We start from the raw sequence: 17,592 nt of genomic DNA, 5'->3' as shown, positions 1-17,592 counted from the left end.
CCTTCTCATGACTGTCAAGCCAAGTGTCACATGCTGTTAGCACCCGATGACTTCATAGACGTTTGTCACGCGTTGTTGGAAGATAACAGAACCGACGAGGAAAAGGCAATTCCAGAGATCAGTTTCAATGCCTTATCCGGAGAATACAACCTGCGCACGTTACGACTAAAAGGATCGTACCAAGGTCACTCCATTAACATCTTAGTCGACAGTGGCAGTTCCTACAATTTTGTTAAACCAGAAATTGCACATCGTTTAGGTGTTCACATATCAGATATTACACCGTTCAAAGTTTTTGTGGGAAGCGGAGACTTTATATGGTGCAATCAATGCAGCTACGACATTCCCATTACTGTGCAAGGCATTGTTTTCCCAATTGATCTCTATCACTTGAAAATTTCTAGTGCCGATATGGTCTTTGGTCTATCGTGGTTACAAGGCTTGGGTCGTGTATTGACCGACTATAATCAGTTAACAATGGAATTTGATTATCATGGCATACCTACAATTTTACATGCAGAGAAATTGTTGAGTCCTACTCCTATCAAGAACCGAAGTATTGAACACATGCTCCTTCAAGATGACATTTCATCGGTGTGCACTATGCAAGTGTGCAAGGCCGACAAGTCTCCGACTCCTCTTCCGGCAGTAGTCCAGGACATCTTGACAGAATATGCGGTTGTTTTTCAGGAATCAAAGAGTTTACCACCTGACAGAGAAGTGTCGCACCATATTCTGTTACATTTTGAATCAAAACCAGTACAGGTCAGGCCCTATAAATACCCTCACTTCCAGAAAGCAGAGATTGAGCGTTTGGTGACTGAAATGTATCACTCTGGCATTATTCGTGAGAGCACGAGTCCCTTCTCCTCACCAGTACTCTTAGTCAAAAAGAATGATGGCTCTTGGAATTTCTGTGTCGACTATCATGGCCTCAACGCGATAACAGTGCGTGACTCTTTTCCGATGCTGACAATTGAGGAGATTCTTGATGAACTACAAGGTGCTACCATATTCTCTAAACTGGACTTACGTTCAGGTTACCACCAAATTCGTATAAAGGAGAGTGACATTCATAAGACGGCATTTCGCACACATAATCGCCACTATGAATTTTTGGTTATGCCATTCGACCTTACCAATGCCCCAACTATGTTTCAAGCAACCATGAACAGAATCTTCCGCCCATTTCTACGTAACTTTGTGGCTGTCTTCTTTGATGATATTTTGATTTATAGTCAGAATTGGGAGGACCATTTACATCACCTTCAACTGGTTTTGGATACACTACGCACGCATGCCTTTTTCGTTAAGTTTACCAAATGTGTTTTTTGCAAAGACTCAGTGCATTACTTGGGACATGTTGTATCCGCGAGAGGGGTGGAGGTCGATAAGTCCAAAACTGACACTATTACATCGTGGCCACTACCACAAACTATTAAGCAATTACGAGGATTTCTTGGCATCACTGGTTACTATCGCCGCTTTGTCAAGAACTATGCCACCATTGCTTTTCCACTTACTGAGATGTTGAAGCGCGACAGTTTTCATTGACTCCCGAATCTGAAAAGGCACTCACGCTACTCAAGCAGACTCTAACTTCGACACCAACCCTAGCTCTTCCAAATTTCTCTATTCCCTTCGAGGTGGACACTGATGCGAGTAATGAGGGAATTGGAGCAGTATTGACTCAACAAGGTCATCCATTAGCTTTCTTTAGTAAGAAACTTTCATTCCGCATGCGCAATGCATCCACATACGTGCATGAAATCTATGCTATTACACATGCAGTTGCTAGGTGGCGCCACTACTTGCTAGGACGCAAATTCACTATTCGAACAGACCATAAGAGCTTACAGGAATTGATGACGCAAGTGATACAAACTCCCGACCAACAATACTATCTTACAAAGCTCTTGGGGTATGAATTTGACATCATCTATCGTCCTGGAAACATAAATGTTGCTGCTGATTCATTATCTCGGCTTCCAGCGGAGCACTTTCATATTTATACCCAAGTCGAAAGTGCGGTTATCGCAGAATTGCGGAATGCAAACTTGTCGGACCCTGAGCTCCGTAAGTACCATGAATTACATACCCAGAACAAGCTTTCCCCAGATTTTGATATCCAAAACGGTCTGCTTCTATACCGTTCTCGTTTTTACATACCACAAGACTCTCCTTTAGTGACTAAGGTGTTGTACGAATTCCACTCCACACCACAAGGAGGGCATGCCGGCATATTAAAAACATATAAACGGGTAGCTGAACAATTTTATTGGACGGGAATGAAGCAATCGGTGGAAAAATATGTGAGGACATGTATTCAATGCCAACAAATTAAATACGTCACCACAAAACACAAGGTCTTCTTCAACCTTTACCAATTCCTACTACTCCTTGGACCGAAATTTCAATAGATTTCATCGTCGGCCTTCCCTCTTCTAAAGGTTTTACAGCAGTATTTGTTGTGGTGGACCGTTTGAAAAAAACAGCGCACTTTATGCCTCTCAAAACTGGATTCACACCGGAAAGATTGTGGCTGCAATATTCTTAGATAATATCGTTCGATTACATGGATTTCCGTTAGGTATAGTTTCGGATAGAGATCCAATATTCTTAAGCGCTTTCTGGCGGCAACTCATGCATGCAGGGGGGACTGATCTGTGCTACTCAACGGCATACCATCCATAAAGCGATGGCCAGACAGAAGTCGTCAATCGTTGCCTCGAACAATATTTACGGGTTTTTGCTTCGGATCACCCGCAACAGTGGCAAGTATACCTACCTTGGGCAGAATTAAACTACAACACCACGTATCATACTGCCATCGGAATGACTCCTCATGCGGCGTTATATGGTTCTAATCCAAGGTTACTTCCATCATACACGACAGGCACGACATCAGTAGATGAAGTGGACTCCATACTGATCGATCGTCATAACATTCAGAGTACACTAAAAGCCAATCTTACCAGAGCACAATTGCGAATGAAAAAATACGCTGATTCTAAGCGACTTAACAAGCATTTCGAGGTGGACCAATGGGTGTGGGTGAAATTCCACGCTTACCGTCAACAATCTGCAGCTCAGAGACTCAACTTTAAGCTAGCTAAGCGATATTTCGACCCTTTTCGTGTCTTAGAATGTATTGGCAAGGTGGCATATCAGTTGGATCTCCCATCTCATAGTCGGATTCACCCGGTTTTCCATATCTCCTTATTGAAGGTTTATTCGGGACCCACACCTCCAGATTCACTCGTCTACGATGACACTGCCTCAAACCAACTTCCGGAGCCACAAGCAATCATTTCTGAACGCACTGTTTCAACCACTGAGGGTGATGAGTACCAAGTTTTAGTTGAATGGGCAGGGAAGCCACGCGAAGAGGCCACTTGCGAATCTTGGGATGTGTTGGTCGACATCTATACCAAGCAGGCCCTTGAGGACAAGGTCCTTTTTCATGGGAGGGGTAATGTTATGACCCTTGGAGATAAGACAACAAAAGTTAGACTTCAAAGTGCACCGTCATGCGCAATAGATTTTATCGTTAATAAATAATAGCATTTTATCTAGTTGTTAGTTTGTTACGTTATCTTATTAATAGATAAGATTATTCTAGGATTAGTTAATTTATATCTTTTAAAGACATAAGATTAAAAGGTTGTTAGCTCTATCTCGATAAATAGATGTATTATGAAATTATCAATGATATCAGTATTTTTATTGGCTTAAGAGATTGTCTCTTGCGGAGTTTCAGAGCTTGACTCGAATAAAGCTCTAACAATCATCCTGTGTTATCGGTTCAGTAGGATCAAACCAATTAAATCATTTACCCTATGTTGTAGGAGATCTCCTAGTTGAAATGCGTGATGACGCATATAGTTGCTGTCTTGAGCATATGATGTATTTAGATGATTGTGTTGTTCATGTACTGCATTGAATTGTGATGAAATGTGTTGTTGTGTTGATTAAAAGTTGGAGTATGTTGATTTGTGTTGTATGTTGTGATGCTAAGTTGTTGTATTGTCAAAGATGTGATGATGTTGTGATGTTCCTAGGTTGCTTGTATACATATAAATATGTTGTTTCTTTTCCTAACTTACCCTTACTTGTTTCCATGTGGCTTGGACTGTGATGATCATATGTGGTATGAGAGCAGGACAAGGGTAGGGTTGGAGTGTTGTAGTGAAGGTCATACAGTGGCGTAGGAACTAGATGATTTTGATGACTACTTGTTGTTGGTAGATAGTTATAGTTGCTTGACAAACAACATTAGTTGCATATTTATATATACAGGATTATTGTATGTATATTGCACATACTAGAGTAGTTGTTTTGTTTCATCCTGATATACTTGCAATATTATACGTGTTCTAATATTTGTAAGTATATGATCTCAAGTTAGTAGTTATATCGTTTAATGTAAGGATCATAGCAGGTCGTTATAAAAATAAGATATAGTTATTATTAATAAAATGGACAAAAATTATATATATATATATATATATATATATATATATATATATAATATTCTTTCTATCTTACCTTAAAATGATATGATAGTGAAAAGAATTAATATATAATAAAAGTATAAATATCTAAAAGAAATGTGAAAATCAAATCTCTTATATATATATATTTTTAAAATTTGTTAAGATCTTCTTTATATATATTTTGTGTGTATATATATATATATATTTTTTTTCTTTTTTCTTTCTATTTTACTCTTAAATGATATTATGTTTTAAAAAATTAATATATAATAAAAAGTATAAATATCTATAAAAAAAAGTGAAAATCAAAAGAAAGATCTCCTTTATATTTTTTTTTTTGAAAGTTTGTTAATATCTTCTTTATATATAGTATATATAAACTAATTAGGATACGACTATTATATATTCTTCTTCTAACCGTCTCTTGGATGCACTATTGTTTTGTATTTCTTCTTTTCTCTAGGAATGACTCTTCTGCAAAGGTTCGCCAATAATGATAAAAGAAAAGAAAAATTATGGGTATGTTCATTTCTTTTTCTTATTATTTTCATCTCATTGTTCAATTTTTATTTGATATTTCTCTTCCTTGTTATTTATTTATTTATTTATTTATTATTTCTTCTTTCCACTACGCCTTACATATTCTATTATTTTTAGTCTTGTTTTTGAGTATTTAACAAAGGTGAAACATTAAAGACAAATATTAAAGTAATTAGATTATTTATATTAATTAGGATAACTGCGACCAACATATATTATTTATTTTTTATTATTCTTTTCTTTCAAGTTTCAACTATCATTGGATACAATATTTTTATGTACTTCCTTTTTACTATAGGATCAACTCTTCCTCAAGGTTCACTAATGACAAAAATAGAAAATAAATTATAGCAAGTAAATGTCCTTTTTTTTTTCTTCTTCTTATTCATTATTGTTTTCATCTCATAATCTCATTGGTATTTTTATTTTATTGAAATGGTCATCATGAATGACAAGATATCCTTAAATTAATGTTATTTTTATTAGTAATATTATTTTATTCATAACTATCTAATTCGTTTTATGCAGTTTGACAAAATTCAATGTTGTGTATAAAATAATTTGGTTGATAAATTTGAGTCAATTTTGAAAGAGGAAAGATGTTATAAGGTTAAATTTTTTTAAATGTCATTAAACAATTAAACAAGCAGGGAGGAGGAAGGGAGGCCTAAAGGGAACATGCTCCTTCCCCCTTATAAAAATGTATCAAAATTATTATTAAAAATAATCTTATGATCCTTAAAATTTATATAAAAAATACTATATATAAATAAATAAATAAATAAAAATTATCATATTAATTTACATTTTAAAAAATGAATATATGGATTATTGATATATAATGAGTGGAAAAAAGATAAAAAAGAAATATATATTAATAAATTATTTATGATATTAGAATATTTAGATATAAGTGTTAATAAATTTTTCTTATTTCTTCTCAAGTCAAAATTTTTGGTTCCATCCTTGAATACAAACTAACCAATCATCTACACTATATTTTAAATTAATATTCATCAGGAGGTTGAAACTGATATTGATGATTTATTTATTCTTTTTTTTTTATGAGTTCATTATATCAAATATTAAATATTTTTTTTTAATAAAAACATTATGTAAGCTGTTTAGTTTTATATAAAACACTTAAAAAAATTTACTTTATATAAGACATATCGTATTTATATAAGACATAAAAAATATAAAATTATTCGAATTTATGTATATACACTCATTATTATTATTATTATTATTATTATTATCTTTATTTAATTTTTACGAAGTAACACAGTTATATATATATATATTAATAAATTTAAAAATTTAAAATTTATGAAAAAATATAATACTATAATAATATATGAGTACAATGTTCTGTACAAGACATGGGTCATTACGCTAATTTTTAAATAAAATTAAATATTTTAAATTTTTTAATCAAACAACTTTTAGCTTAAAAAGAATTTTAAAACAAAACAAAATAAAGTCGATAAGCAACTTTTATTTTCTTTAAGATCTTATTTTCAATTTTAATTTAAAAAGAAGTTGGCCAAATAAACTCTCAACGAATATTGCTAACTATAAAAGAAAAAAATTAATATATATATATATATATATATATATATATATATATATTATAATATTAACAAAAGGATATCCTGAATTGATATCCACATTCTTTTGAATCCTTTCCTCTTCTTTACTGATATAATCACATCTTTATTTATCCTAATGAGTGAACTTTGCATAATTTTCTTTTTTGTTTACACATATCTTATCTTCATAAATTCTTTAACCAACCACCATGGGTTTGTAACTGCAACATGTTACATTTATTATCAGGCCTTTGTTCTTCCGTTTTTGTTTTTTCACTCTGGCCAGTTTTTTTTCCTTTTTCAAGAGTGGTGTCATTAAACTCATTCTTTAAAATTGTGCACTACTTTTTTCTTTTTATATTTTATTTCTTATTTAAATAAAATAAATAGAAATATGGAGTATTTCAACTTTATTAGTAATAATTATAATAGGATTATACTTTGATATATACAATTTTTGTCTAATTTTATCTTTATAATTACTCTTTTATAAATTACAATTTTTTATTCATTCCATAACCGTTTTTATTTTATATGACTATTTACTATTATATGATTTTTATTATTTATTATTTTAAAAATAATTCATAGAGGTTAGGATTGTAAAAAAAATTCATATTTGTAGATATATGTGGATAATAAATATTTGTAGATAAGGTAGAAAATAAATATTGTAAATGAGCATCTGCGGATAGCAAGACCAATATAAGTATCATAGTATCCTTATTTTCAAATATCCATACTCACTAATATTTAATCTATATAAATATCATTATATATATATATATATATATATATATATATATATATATATATATATATATATATATATATATATATAAGGAGAGATCTTTTTATTCTAGGAGTAAGTTTACCTAGACTTATTTTGTTCAATAACTCATCTTTTACATCAACTTTCAATAATCCAACCATTCAATTTAAAGTTCTTAATGTATAGATTAAATCTGCAAATTTTTAGAAAATTTGAAAATCATTTGATACTTCGTTTCATTAATTCAAATCAATGTATAAAATGATTTTATGATTATCCGTCAATTTGAATTAATGAAATGAAGTATCAAATGATTTTCAAATTTTTTAAAAATTTACAGATTTGATTTATGCATTAATAACTTTAAATTAAACGGTTGGATCGTTAAAATTTGGTGTAGAACATGAGTTATGGAACAGAGTAAGTCTAAATAGACTTATTCCTAGAATAAAAAGATTCCTCCTTTCTCTATATATATGTTGACTTTATTATATTGAACTCACTAATATTCTAATTCATAAAGATGCTTTCATTATTGTTTTGAATATAATTTTATTGACTTTTATAATTTTATTTAAATTTATGTGAATTTGATTTTATTTAAATTTTTAATAGTTAAATATCTTCTAAATCCACTTATTGCTATTAGTATAATTACGAAAACATTTAAATTCTAATTTTATAATTTTCAATTATTTTTTTATGTAAACTTTATTTAAATTTTAGTTATATTCAAACTTTTTTAATATAATTTGTTATAATAGGAGTATGTATGTAAAGGAATGACCTGAGTTTAAAGGTAGCATTAGAGGATTTGTTGCGGGTGTAGTCAGAGGTGAGAAAACCATGAAACAAGAAGATTGCAGTGATCATGTGGAGGAAACACACCACCATGGTTGCATTCCTGAAGGACAATCTAAGCCTCCACCATTCTGCACCTATATTTTTACTTTTTATTCTGTTATCTTTGAAACACACAGGTTATGGGTTATTTGTGACAATCACTTTTTATTTGCTATATTCACGCCGTGGCACCTAAACGTGCCTCCAAATTTGCTCACTTGGAAATGGAGAGGAAAGTGGTAATTACTACTAGTTTGGCTCATGTAAATATTTCATGTGCTATTTCATGTGTCTTTAAAAAATATATACATAGAGGAGATATATCTGTTCCATGAATAAATTTTGATAAATTTATTTTTTTTAATTTAAGAATTATATCACTAAAATTTGATAAAAAGTAAATTATTAAATAAAATTTCTTTCATAGGAAAAAAAAGACTTTCAAGATTTATTCTTGGATAAGGGACCCGGTGTATATATTTTTAAAGGCACACTAAATAGCACATGTAATATTTTACATAAGCCAAATTAACAGCAGCTACCACTTTCCTTTCCTTTTCCAAGTGAGCAGAAGAGTGGCGTTCAGGTCCCACGGCGTGAATACAGCAAATAAAAAGTTGTTGTTAAAAGTAACTCATAAGCTGTGTGTGTTTCAAAGTTAACAGAATAAAAAAAAAATGGAGGTGCAGCAATGGTGGAGGCTCAGATTATCCTTCAGAAATGCAACCATGGTCGTGTGTTTCCTCAATATGATCACTGCAATCTTCTTGCTTCATGCTTTTCTCACCTCTGCCTACACCCGCAACAAATCTTCCAACGCTACCTCGAACTCAGGCTAGTTTTTTTTTTTTTTTTTTTTTTTTTTTTTTTTTTTCAGAATTTCTTTCTTTATTGTGAAAATTTGTATCCTTGTAGTTGAATTGGATGATGGGTATTTTGTGATTTCGCTGATCATGTCCTACAGTTGTGATCTTTTGGGTAAATATTGTGGCTTTTTGTGCGATTGGATTAGGTGGGGGGTGAGCCTTTTTGTTCTTTTGATTTTTAAGTTATTCTTTTTATGATAGTTTGTGATTTGGGATATTGTTGGTGGTACTTAGACCTCAGAATTGTGAGTTTGAGTTGTCATGTCATGGGTATGTAATTTACTAATGTTTCAGATGGTTTTCTTGGCAAGTGGTTGTCATATTTTATTTTCTTTCTGTCTACAATAATATGCGAGTGTTGTTCGATATTTTCTCAGATTAGCTTTGTGGGTGATCCTGAAGTGATGAGGTTTGAATTTGTGGCTAGTGTCTGAATTTTGTGACATGGTTTTAGACGGGTTTGTATTTGAATCCTTGCTTGCTATGAGAAGCAAATATACAAGAAAAAAAAAAGTTTAATGGTCTCTATGCATTTAATAGTTGGTCTCACTATAATTGGTTTTTGTGTCTTTCTATCCCTAACATGATATAAAATATGAGAGAATAACTTGAGATGATCCAATGCAGGGTTTAGACTGGTATGCTATGACAAAAACAAGATTACTGAATTTTCATAATGATTGTAAGGAAACAATAGCATCTATGAGAAGCTGTTACTTGGAAAAAAATTGTTTAGGTTCTTTTAAGTTTTAACAAGATGATAGTGAATGCAGTTTACTGTTGTCTACAAGCCACACCTCCAAACCTTGCCTTTTGTTGTTATTTTTTTCTTCTTGAAGTGTAACAAAGGACAAGGTCATCGTCAACCTTACCTTGTTGTGAATTTGTTTTTTGTATTGAATTATCCCCATTACCCAATGCTCTATTTTTTATGTGTGCAGGATCAAGAATTGATTTTTATCTCTTAACATTAGTTAAACTGACAGAAATGAGAATGAAAACATTCAATTTTTGAGCTTTGGACAAAATAGGTGTCTCTTATAAATGCCACTGGTTCTACTTTTCAAACGCCTCTAATAGACTGTTGTTATTCTGTGAATTATTCGTGAAACTTGCTTGTATCATATGTTCTTAATTGTTAATTTTAAATTGCAGCTCAACGCAGTTACATTATGGAATCTGAAGCAATTCGTCTTGCCTTGATACCAGTGGAGCTGATAAAAAGAGTGAGTTGGGAATTAGTTTTGTTGTTCACTGTATTTGTGTTATCACTATGCTTGTTGTACATTAATGATACTCAAATGCCAATGGTATAACTTACACAGGAACACACAATAAAACAATTCTTGCATTTTTATTTCAAATTGATAATTTATTTCAGAAGTTCTGGAACAAACCTAGAACTTTGTTGTGGGTTTCAATTCATTGTTCGGAGGTCATTTTCTAATTATTCACATACATAGTCTTTCCCCTACACTAATTTTTCTATGCACCAGTGACTTGAAAGCTTTGTCTGTCTATCTGCATCAACTTAACTCAAATTAAGATATACTTCTTTAAACTCATTTTTCTTGTCCATGCTCAAATTTGTATTGTTTCAGCCAAATCCCTCAGTTTTTTTTTATTTTTTATAAAATTTATATTTTTGTGTAGTCAACCGACAGTAAATGGATGAGAATTTGAAAGAAATTATTACCATGACACACCAGTCTGACTAAGTTGCAGTTCACTGACTTCATAGCTCTGGATTATGTAAATCTTCATTTTTTTTCCAGAACTCCAGGACATAGTTTGATCAGAGTAATATAAATTGTAAATTTTTAGTTCTTCAGCTGGGCATGTTAATAGAACATGAAACCATCATTGATATGCCTCCTCATATCCATTGTAATCAGATACTTAATCTTTCAGTTAGAGCTTATTTGGAATCAAGTTAAAAGCAATTTTAATGGCTTCTCTTCCAATTTTAAGGGCTTCTCTATTAAAAATAAGTTGTTTTCAATAGATAAACTTTCAAAAGTGCTTCTAAACTTGTATCTACAGGCTTTTACTTTAAAATAAATTGCTCAGAGTCTAAAATTCAAAAGTTAGACATCATGGTAGCTGAGTTGAATATTGGAATTGAGAAGTGAAAATGATGTATAATTTAGCCTTGTTTCCTCACCATGGCAGTCATGGCTACATATGCACACATAATTATCATTTTCCTTTCCTTGAAGTTCTCCTTTTGCATGTTAAGTGTTGAATTACATTTAGAAGTTTGCAGTACTAATACATGAGTATGCTGATAAAGTTTCAGTATGCAGCTTACTTTTCACTGTGATCGTCTCTATACAGTGAGCTTTAGGCATACGCATCTGAAAATTAAAATTCTTATATTAGCAAATACATTTGTAAACTTTTTGGTGGGTCAATATTTGTTTCTCAACTGTCTTAGCAATGTCCTTGTTTGTCTTCCTCTGGAGAGGCTAAGGCAGGGCCAGGGCTGCTGTATACATGTCTGGTTTAACTTCTGATTTATATATTTTTTAAGCATTTTTCTGTAAATCTGAGTGACTTCTGTTTTAGGTGAGGGAGATTGAGCAGGAAGCATACACTGAACCAGAAGCAGCCCAGAAGAAAGACACAAAGCAGACTGCTGCAGTTGATCTATCTAAAAGGTTAAAGGATTTCCGTTCCTTGAATGATGCTACCAGCTTGAAAGGTGTTTTTCTTTTCTCCTTACATACTTATCTCAATCATGACTCTCTTTTGTGTTCAAATACTCAGGAAACACAGTAAATGTTAGGAACCAAGAATTGAAATGAGAAAGTAAAGAAAGATTTTATTGAATAGGTTGAAAAGAACGCAAAATAAGGGAGAAATCTCTCCTCCAAGGGTTTCCCCTTTTTCATAAGAGCCACTTCTCTATTCCCACAAAGAATTACTCATGAATGAATCCCCTTTACCCTGTAACTCCTATTCATAGATATGATGGGCCTGGCCCATGATATCCTTCTAAGTGGTAACTACTCTAATTCCCTTTATTCTATATCCTAACAGTAAACTATAAATGTGTATGCTCATCACTTCCCTGTTGTCAGTTGTCACCACAAAAAAAAGTTATTCATGAAGTTCTTTTCCATGGATTATTACTCAATTATTATTCCAATTCCGTTACATTTGGATTATCATGTGAAATGGCAATAAAATGATGGGAAACTATAGTTATAAGTTGAACAACATTAGCCATTTTATGTGAGGATCTTTCGATTGTGCTATTTGTAATAGAGACATGATTTGTTTTTAAAGGCTTAGGATTAGCAGTAAATTTTATTTAGATATCTTAGCTACGCTATATTTAAAGCCTGGAGCTCTCTGATTTAAGGCTTCCAATAGTCTGGATCATCTACCCAAGTTTTCACTTTCTAGATCCTAACTCTTTTCTTCTTTGTTTTCACCCCAAAACCTACCAAACCCTAAAAATGCCTTAAGCAAACCCTGCTTCCAGCACACTTGCAGCTAGCTGTTCCTTTGTTAGACCATATTATGCCTCCAATTTTGTTTCCTAATGTAGGTTTTGTACCAGCCTCTTTACTTAAATAATAACCTTAGCAAGTATTTTCTTCCAGCTAAACATTTAAAATGGATTCCAGTGAAATTACATTTCATTGATTTTTTTTTTGAAGTTCTGTGTTCACTTGTTTTGATCCTTTTGTGTCCTTCACTTGTGTCATTGTTATAGTTAATTCAAGTAAAAGTTTGTTAGTCAATTTGTATACTCAATGACTCTACAAATAGAGTCTGCCATAAAGAGATTTCAATAATAGGAAAAGGTTACTCTCTCTTTTCTCTGTTTCACTGTCCTTTCTGGTGTGTTTCCCTCCAACAAAGTGGTATCCAGAGCAGAAGATTGAAGACCTAAGGCTTGATGCCTTCTTCATCAATGTGTGGACCTTGGCAATTTTGAGAAGATCTCCAAAGCCATTTCAGCTAAAGTGGCTTTGACCATTCTGCAGAAAGCACATGGAGGTGCTGAAGATCAAGAAAGTTAAGTTGCAGTCTCTTAGAAGACAATGAGTTACTGTCCATGCTTGATCAAGAGTCTATTGTAGATCGCTTCAATAGGCTTTAGTTGATAGTGAATTCAATGAGGACTTGCGAAGAATTAGTTACATATCAGAATTTGGTAGAGCAAATTTTGATTACCCTCACTCCTAAATTTGATTACATTATGGTTGGGATAGAGTATTCTAAGGACATAAATTATGAAGGTTGAGGAGCTCCAAGGTTCTTTGGAAGCTAATGACCTGAGATTATTTGCATGAAGTGCTGGGAAGGCTGTTGAACAAGCATTGCAAGCTCAAGTTTCAAAGAAGTGGGGTGCATATCAAGGAAAGTGGAGGAAAGGCAAGCAGAATTGTAGATCCAATAAAGAGGGATGGTTTTCAAATCAAGATCAGTCGAATGATAATATTAAACCAAAATCCTCAAACAGAGACGGGAGAGGATGATCTAGTAGAGGTAGAGGTGGAAAGAAAGGCCATGATAAAAGAAAGATCCATTGCTATAATTGGGAGAAATGGGACATTATGCAAGTGAGTGTTGGCATGGCTAAGGAAAGAAAAAAAACAGAAACAATGATGATGCGGCTCATATGGCTCAAGATGACACTGATGATGAACATGTGCTTCTTATGGGCACAACTCAAGATAATGAACCTCATTCAAAGAGCTGGTTTCTTTATACTAGATGTTCCAATCATATGACTCAACACAAGAATTGGCTCTCTAATCTTGATACAAATAGACAATGCAAGGTTCGATTTGTTGATAATAGAACTAAAGCAGTTGAAGGTGTTGGTGATGTTGTGATCAAAAGAAAGGGAAACAAGGCACAACTGATTGAAAATGTGTATGTTCCTAGTATGAAATGCAATCTACTTAGTGTGGGACAATTGGTAGAAAAGGGTTTCTCAGTCTCCATGAAGAATGATTTCCTTGAGCTATATGATTCAAGTCAGAGATTGGTGTTGAAGTCTCCTCTTTCAAAGAACAGGACATTTCAAACCAAGCTCCAAATTGTTGAAAGTCAATGCCTAACAGCAATTGCGATTGACAAATCAAATTGACTTTGGCATGAGGTTTGGTCATTTAAATTCAATAGTCTAAAGTAGTTAGCCGACAAAGAAATGGTAAATGGACGTATTGCTATGCCTAATAAAATGAGTAAAGAATGTCTCACTGGTAAACAGCCAAGAAATGCTTTTAAATCATATATACATATGAGAGCTACAAATTTGTTGCATGTTGTTTATTCTGATGTGTGTGGACCTTTTGAAGTGCCTTATCTCAGAGGAAACAAATATTTCACTTCATTTGTAGATGAACATAGCTGCATGATGTGTTTATACTCGCTAAAGGCCAAGATGTGTTTGTAGTCTTTAAAAAATTCAAAGCTATGGTTGAGAAGCAAAGTGGGAAAGCATTGAAGATACTCAAAACAAATGGAGGAGGAGAGTATACTTCCCATGAGTTTAAGTCCTATTGTGTGGAGCATGTCATTCAACATGAAGTCACAACTCCATATACCCCACAATATAATGGCTTGGTAGAGAGAAGGAATTGGACAATTCTTGACATAGCAAGAAGAAGCTACCACATTCATTTTGGGGTGAAGCAGTTTCTATTGCAATTTATGTGTTGAACAAGTGCCCCACAAAGGTGCCAGAAGAAGTTTGGACTGGCAGAAAACCAACAGTGAACCATCTCAAAATTTTTGAATTGTTCCTTGATAATGCAATAACATTGGAAAGTGATTTGTATATTTGTTTTGTTAGCAGAGACAGAACCAATTGACTATGTGGAAGAAATGAAGCAAGAATTGCGGAGAGCTGCCATGATAGAAGAGTTGCAGGCCATAGAGAAAAAATAGACCTGAACTTTAACTGAACTGTCCATTAAAAAACGATCAATATATGTTAAATAGGTATTTAAGTTGAATTTAATCCTGAAGGATCAATTGCCAAGCATAAGGCAAGATTGGTGGCTAGGGGATTCTTACAAAAACAAGGTCTTGATTATTTAGTATATTTGTTCTAGTGACTCGAATTGAGACAATAAGGCTAGCTGTGGTATTGGCAAGTGGAAAAAGATGACCTTGTTTCAGCTAGATGTGAAATCAACTTTCTTAAATGGTCCACTTGAGGAGGAAGTATATGTTTCGCAGCCACTTGGATTTGAAATTGAAGTGAAAAGCAAGGTGTATAAGTTGAATAAAGCTTTATATGGCTTGAAACAGGCCCCTAGAACCTGGAATAAGAGGATTGATTCTTTTCTGTTGAAGCTTCATTTTCAAAAGCGTTCAGTTGAGCATGGTATATATGTGAAGCTCCAAAATGGTGAGAATTTGCAGCTGATGTGCCTTTATGTGGATGATGTGTTAATCACAAGAAGTGATTTCACTGAGATTGAGCTTTTGAAAACTCTGCTGTTGTTTGAATTTGAAATGACATTTGGGCAATTTGACATATTTCTTGGGGATGGAGTTTGTGAAAACCTTCAAAAGAATTGTGCTTCATCAATAAAAGTATGCAACTGAGGAATTAAGAAAGTTTAATATGGAAGGTTGTAATGCAGCAATAACTACAGCAGAGATAAATATCATATTCAAAGAATTGAATGAAGAAGAGGAGACTGTAGACGGTACATTGTAGAAGCAGGTGGCTGGTTCTTTCAGATATCTCTGCAATAGCACACCTAATATCTGCTGTGCAGTTGTACTGATCAGCAGATTTATAAGCAATCCAAAGAAATCAAATAAAATGAACACTGAAGTTTGGAGTGTTATTACTTATTTCAAAACAAAAATCAACTACAAGTTGACTTGCTAGATTACTCAGATTCAGATTGGTGTGGAGACAGGAGGTGATAGAAGGAGCACTACTGACTGCTTATTCAAATTCTTGGGTGCACCAATCGCTTGGTGTTGTAAGAAGCAAGTAGTTGTGGCATTATCATCTTGTGAAGTTGAGAATATTGCTGGTTCCTATGCAGCTTGTCAAGCTATTTGGCTTGATTCAGTTTTGAAGATGTCAGTAGATGCTGAAAAGCCTATGCAGTTATTAGTTGACAATAGGTCAGCTATAAATCTAGCTAAAAATCCTGTATCACATGGCAGAAGCAAGCATATAGAGACTAGATTTCACTTTCTAAGAGAACAAGTTAATGATGGAAGGTTGGAACTGGTCTACTACCCCACTGAGTTACAAATAGCTGATGTATTAACTAAATCTCTAAAGAGAGACAGGTTTGAGAAGCTTAGAGCTGAATTGGGTATGGTATCTTTGAGAAATTAAATTAGGGGGAAGTGTGTAGTTAACTCAAGTAAAAGTTTGTTAGTCAGTTGGTATACTCAATGGCTCTATGAATAGAGTATATGCCGTGTGTAATAAAAAACAAATTCAATAATGGAAAAGGTTACTCTCTTCTGGTTCACTGTCCATTCTTGTGTGTTTTCCTCCAACAGTCATATCCAAATTAAAACTTATAACCCTGAAATGACATTATCTATTTGTGTTCTAAAGCTGATATAAACAAAGCTTAAATCATGATTTCAAAATATTGGATTTGTTCTTGAGTTCTTTCTAAAGACTGTTTTCTACAAACTACAATGGCATCATTTGATCCATGTAAGGGGTTTTGCTGCTATTGTATACAATTTGTTCTTCTAGAATTTGTTGTACAATATATCCATTGTTCCAATTTCAAGCTGCTCATTTTGAAACCTAAGGTATTTCAGTAAAGAGAAATTCCTTTTGATGTTTTTGATTCTCAGCGTTGGCTTTAAATCATACCACAATAGTATATTGGCATTGGAATTAATTCCCTTTGATGTTCTTGGTTGTCAGCTTTGGAGGAATGGCGAAAGAGGAAGATGGAGAGGGCCAGACAAAGAGAATTGGAGAAAAATGGAACAACTTCCTCTCAAGCTTGACTTTATATATTCTCTGATATCAAGTGAAAGTTAACATGTTGATTTAGTAGTTATTAGTGTACACTGTATAGGATCTTTAAATTTCAAGAGTTATCTTGTGTTATAAAGGCATCTTTCTTACAGAAAGAATTCGTGATTGAGAGATTGATCCCATTACTATTCTGGTACTTTTGTTTTCTTTATTTAAAAGAAAAAATAAAAATAAACCGTATATGTTGATCTTGTTTGATTGTATCTTCATGCTTTTAACTGTTACTTTTCAAGAAACATAGTATCATGAAAATTGTGTGAAGACAGCAGTTGTGGAGTGAAAATCAAGGCATTATTGATATGAAATATAGCTTGAAGCTACTACTATATTAGGGTATGATTGAGAGATAATTTTGGAGGAAAAGGGTAGAGAGGGTAACTTTTTTTTTAATTTCTGATAAATATTAAATATTGTGAGTAATTTGATAAATTCGTAAAATAAATGAAAAAGTTGTTAGATCAACATAAACTTTATGTTT

The 17,592-nt window shown here is 33.0% G+C and overlaps 1 protein-coding gene across 1 annotated transcript; it reads left to right on the top strand.

Annotated features, from left to right (window-relative positions):
- The first annotated feature begins 8,790 nt into the window (after positions 1–8,790).
- On the top strand, positions 8,791–17,317 carry LOC109789474 (uncharacterized). The gene is made up of 4 exons (XM_020348441.3): positions 8,791–9,077; positions 10,265–10,335; positions 11,678–11,813; positions 16,998–17,317. The coding sequence occupies exons 1-4, from the start codon at positions 8,921–8,923 to the stop codon at positions 17,081–17,083; spliced, it is 450 nt and encodes a 149-aa protein (XP_020204030.1). The 5' UTR covers positions 8,791–8,920; the 3' UTR covers positions 17,084–17,317.
- Positions 17,318–17,592: the final 275 nt, after the last annotated feature.

This window comes from Cajanus cajan, chromosome 7 (genome assembly GCF_000230855.2).
Source record: "Cajanus cajan strain Asha chromosome 7, NIPB_CcT2T_4, whole genome shotgun sequence".
Classification (NCBI taxonomy): Eukaryota; Viridiplantae; Streptophyta; class Magnoliopsida; order Fabales; family Fabaceae; genus Cajanus; species Cajanus cajan.
Note: the sequence above shows the minus strand (reverse complement) of the source record. Positions and strands in the feature narration are given on the sequence as shown.

Bases quoted from the DNA above. Each gene is read 5' to 3' on its own strand.
- LOC109789474 (XM_020348441.3), top strand. From the start codon at position 8,921: ATGGAGGTGCAGCAATGGTGGAGGCTCAGATTATCCTTCAGAAATGCA. The intron at 9,078-10,264 runs GCTAGTTTTTTT...TTTAAATTGCAG, and splicing joins CAACGCTACCTCGAACTCAG to CTCAACGCAGTTACATTATG. The intron at 10,336-11,677 runs GTGAGTTGGGAA...CTTCTGTTTTAG, and splicing joins CAGTGGAGCTGATAAAAAGA to GTGAGGGAGATTGAGCAGGA.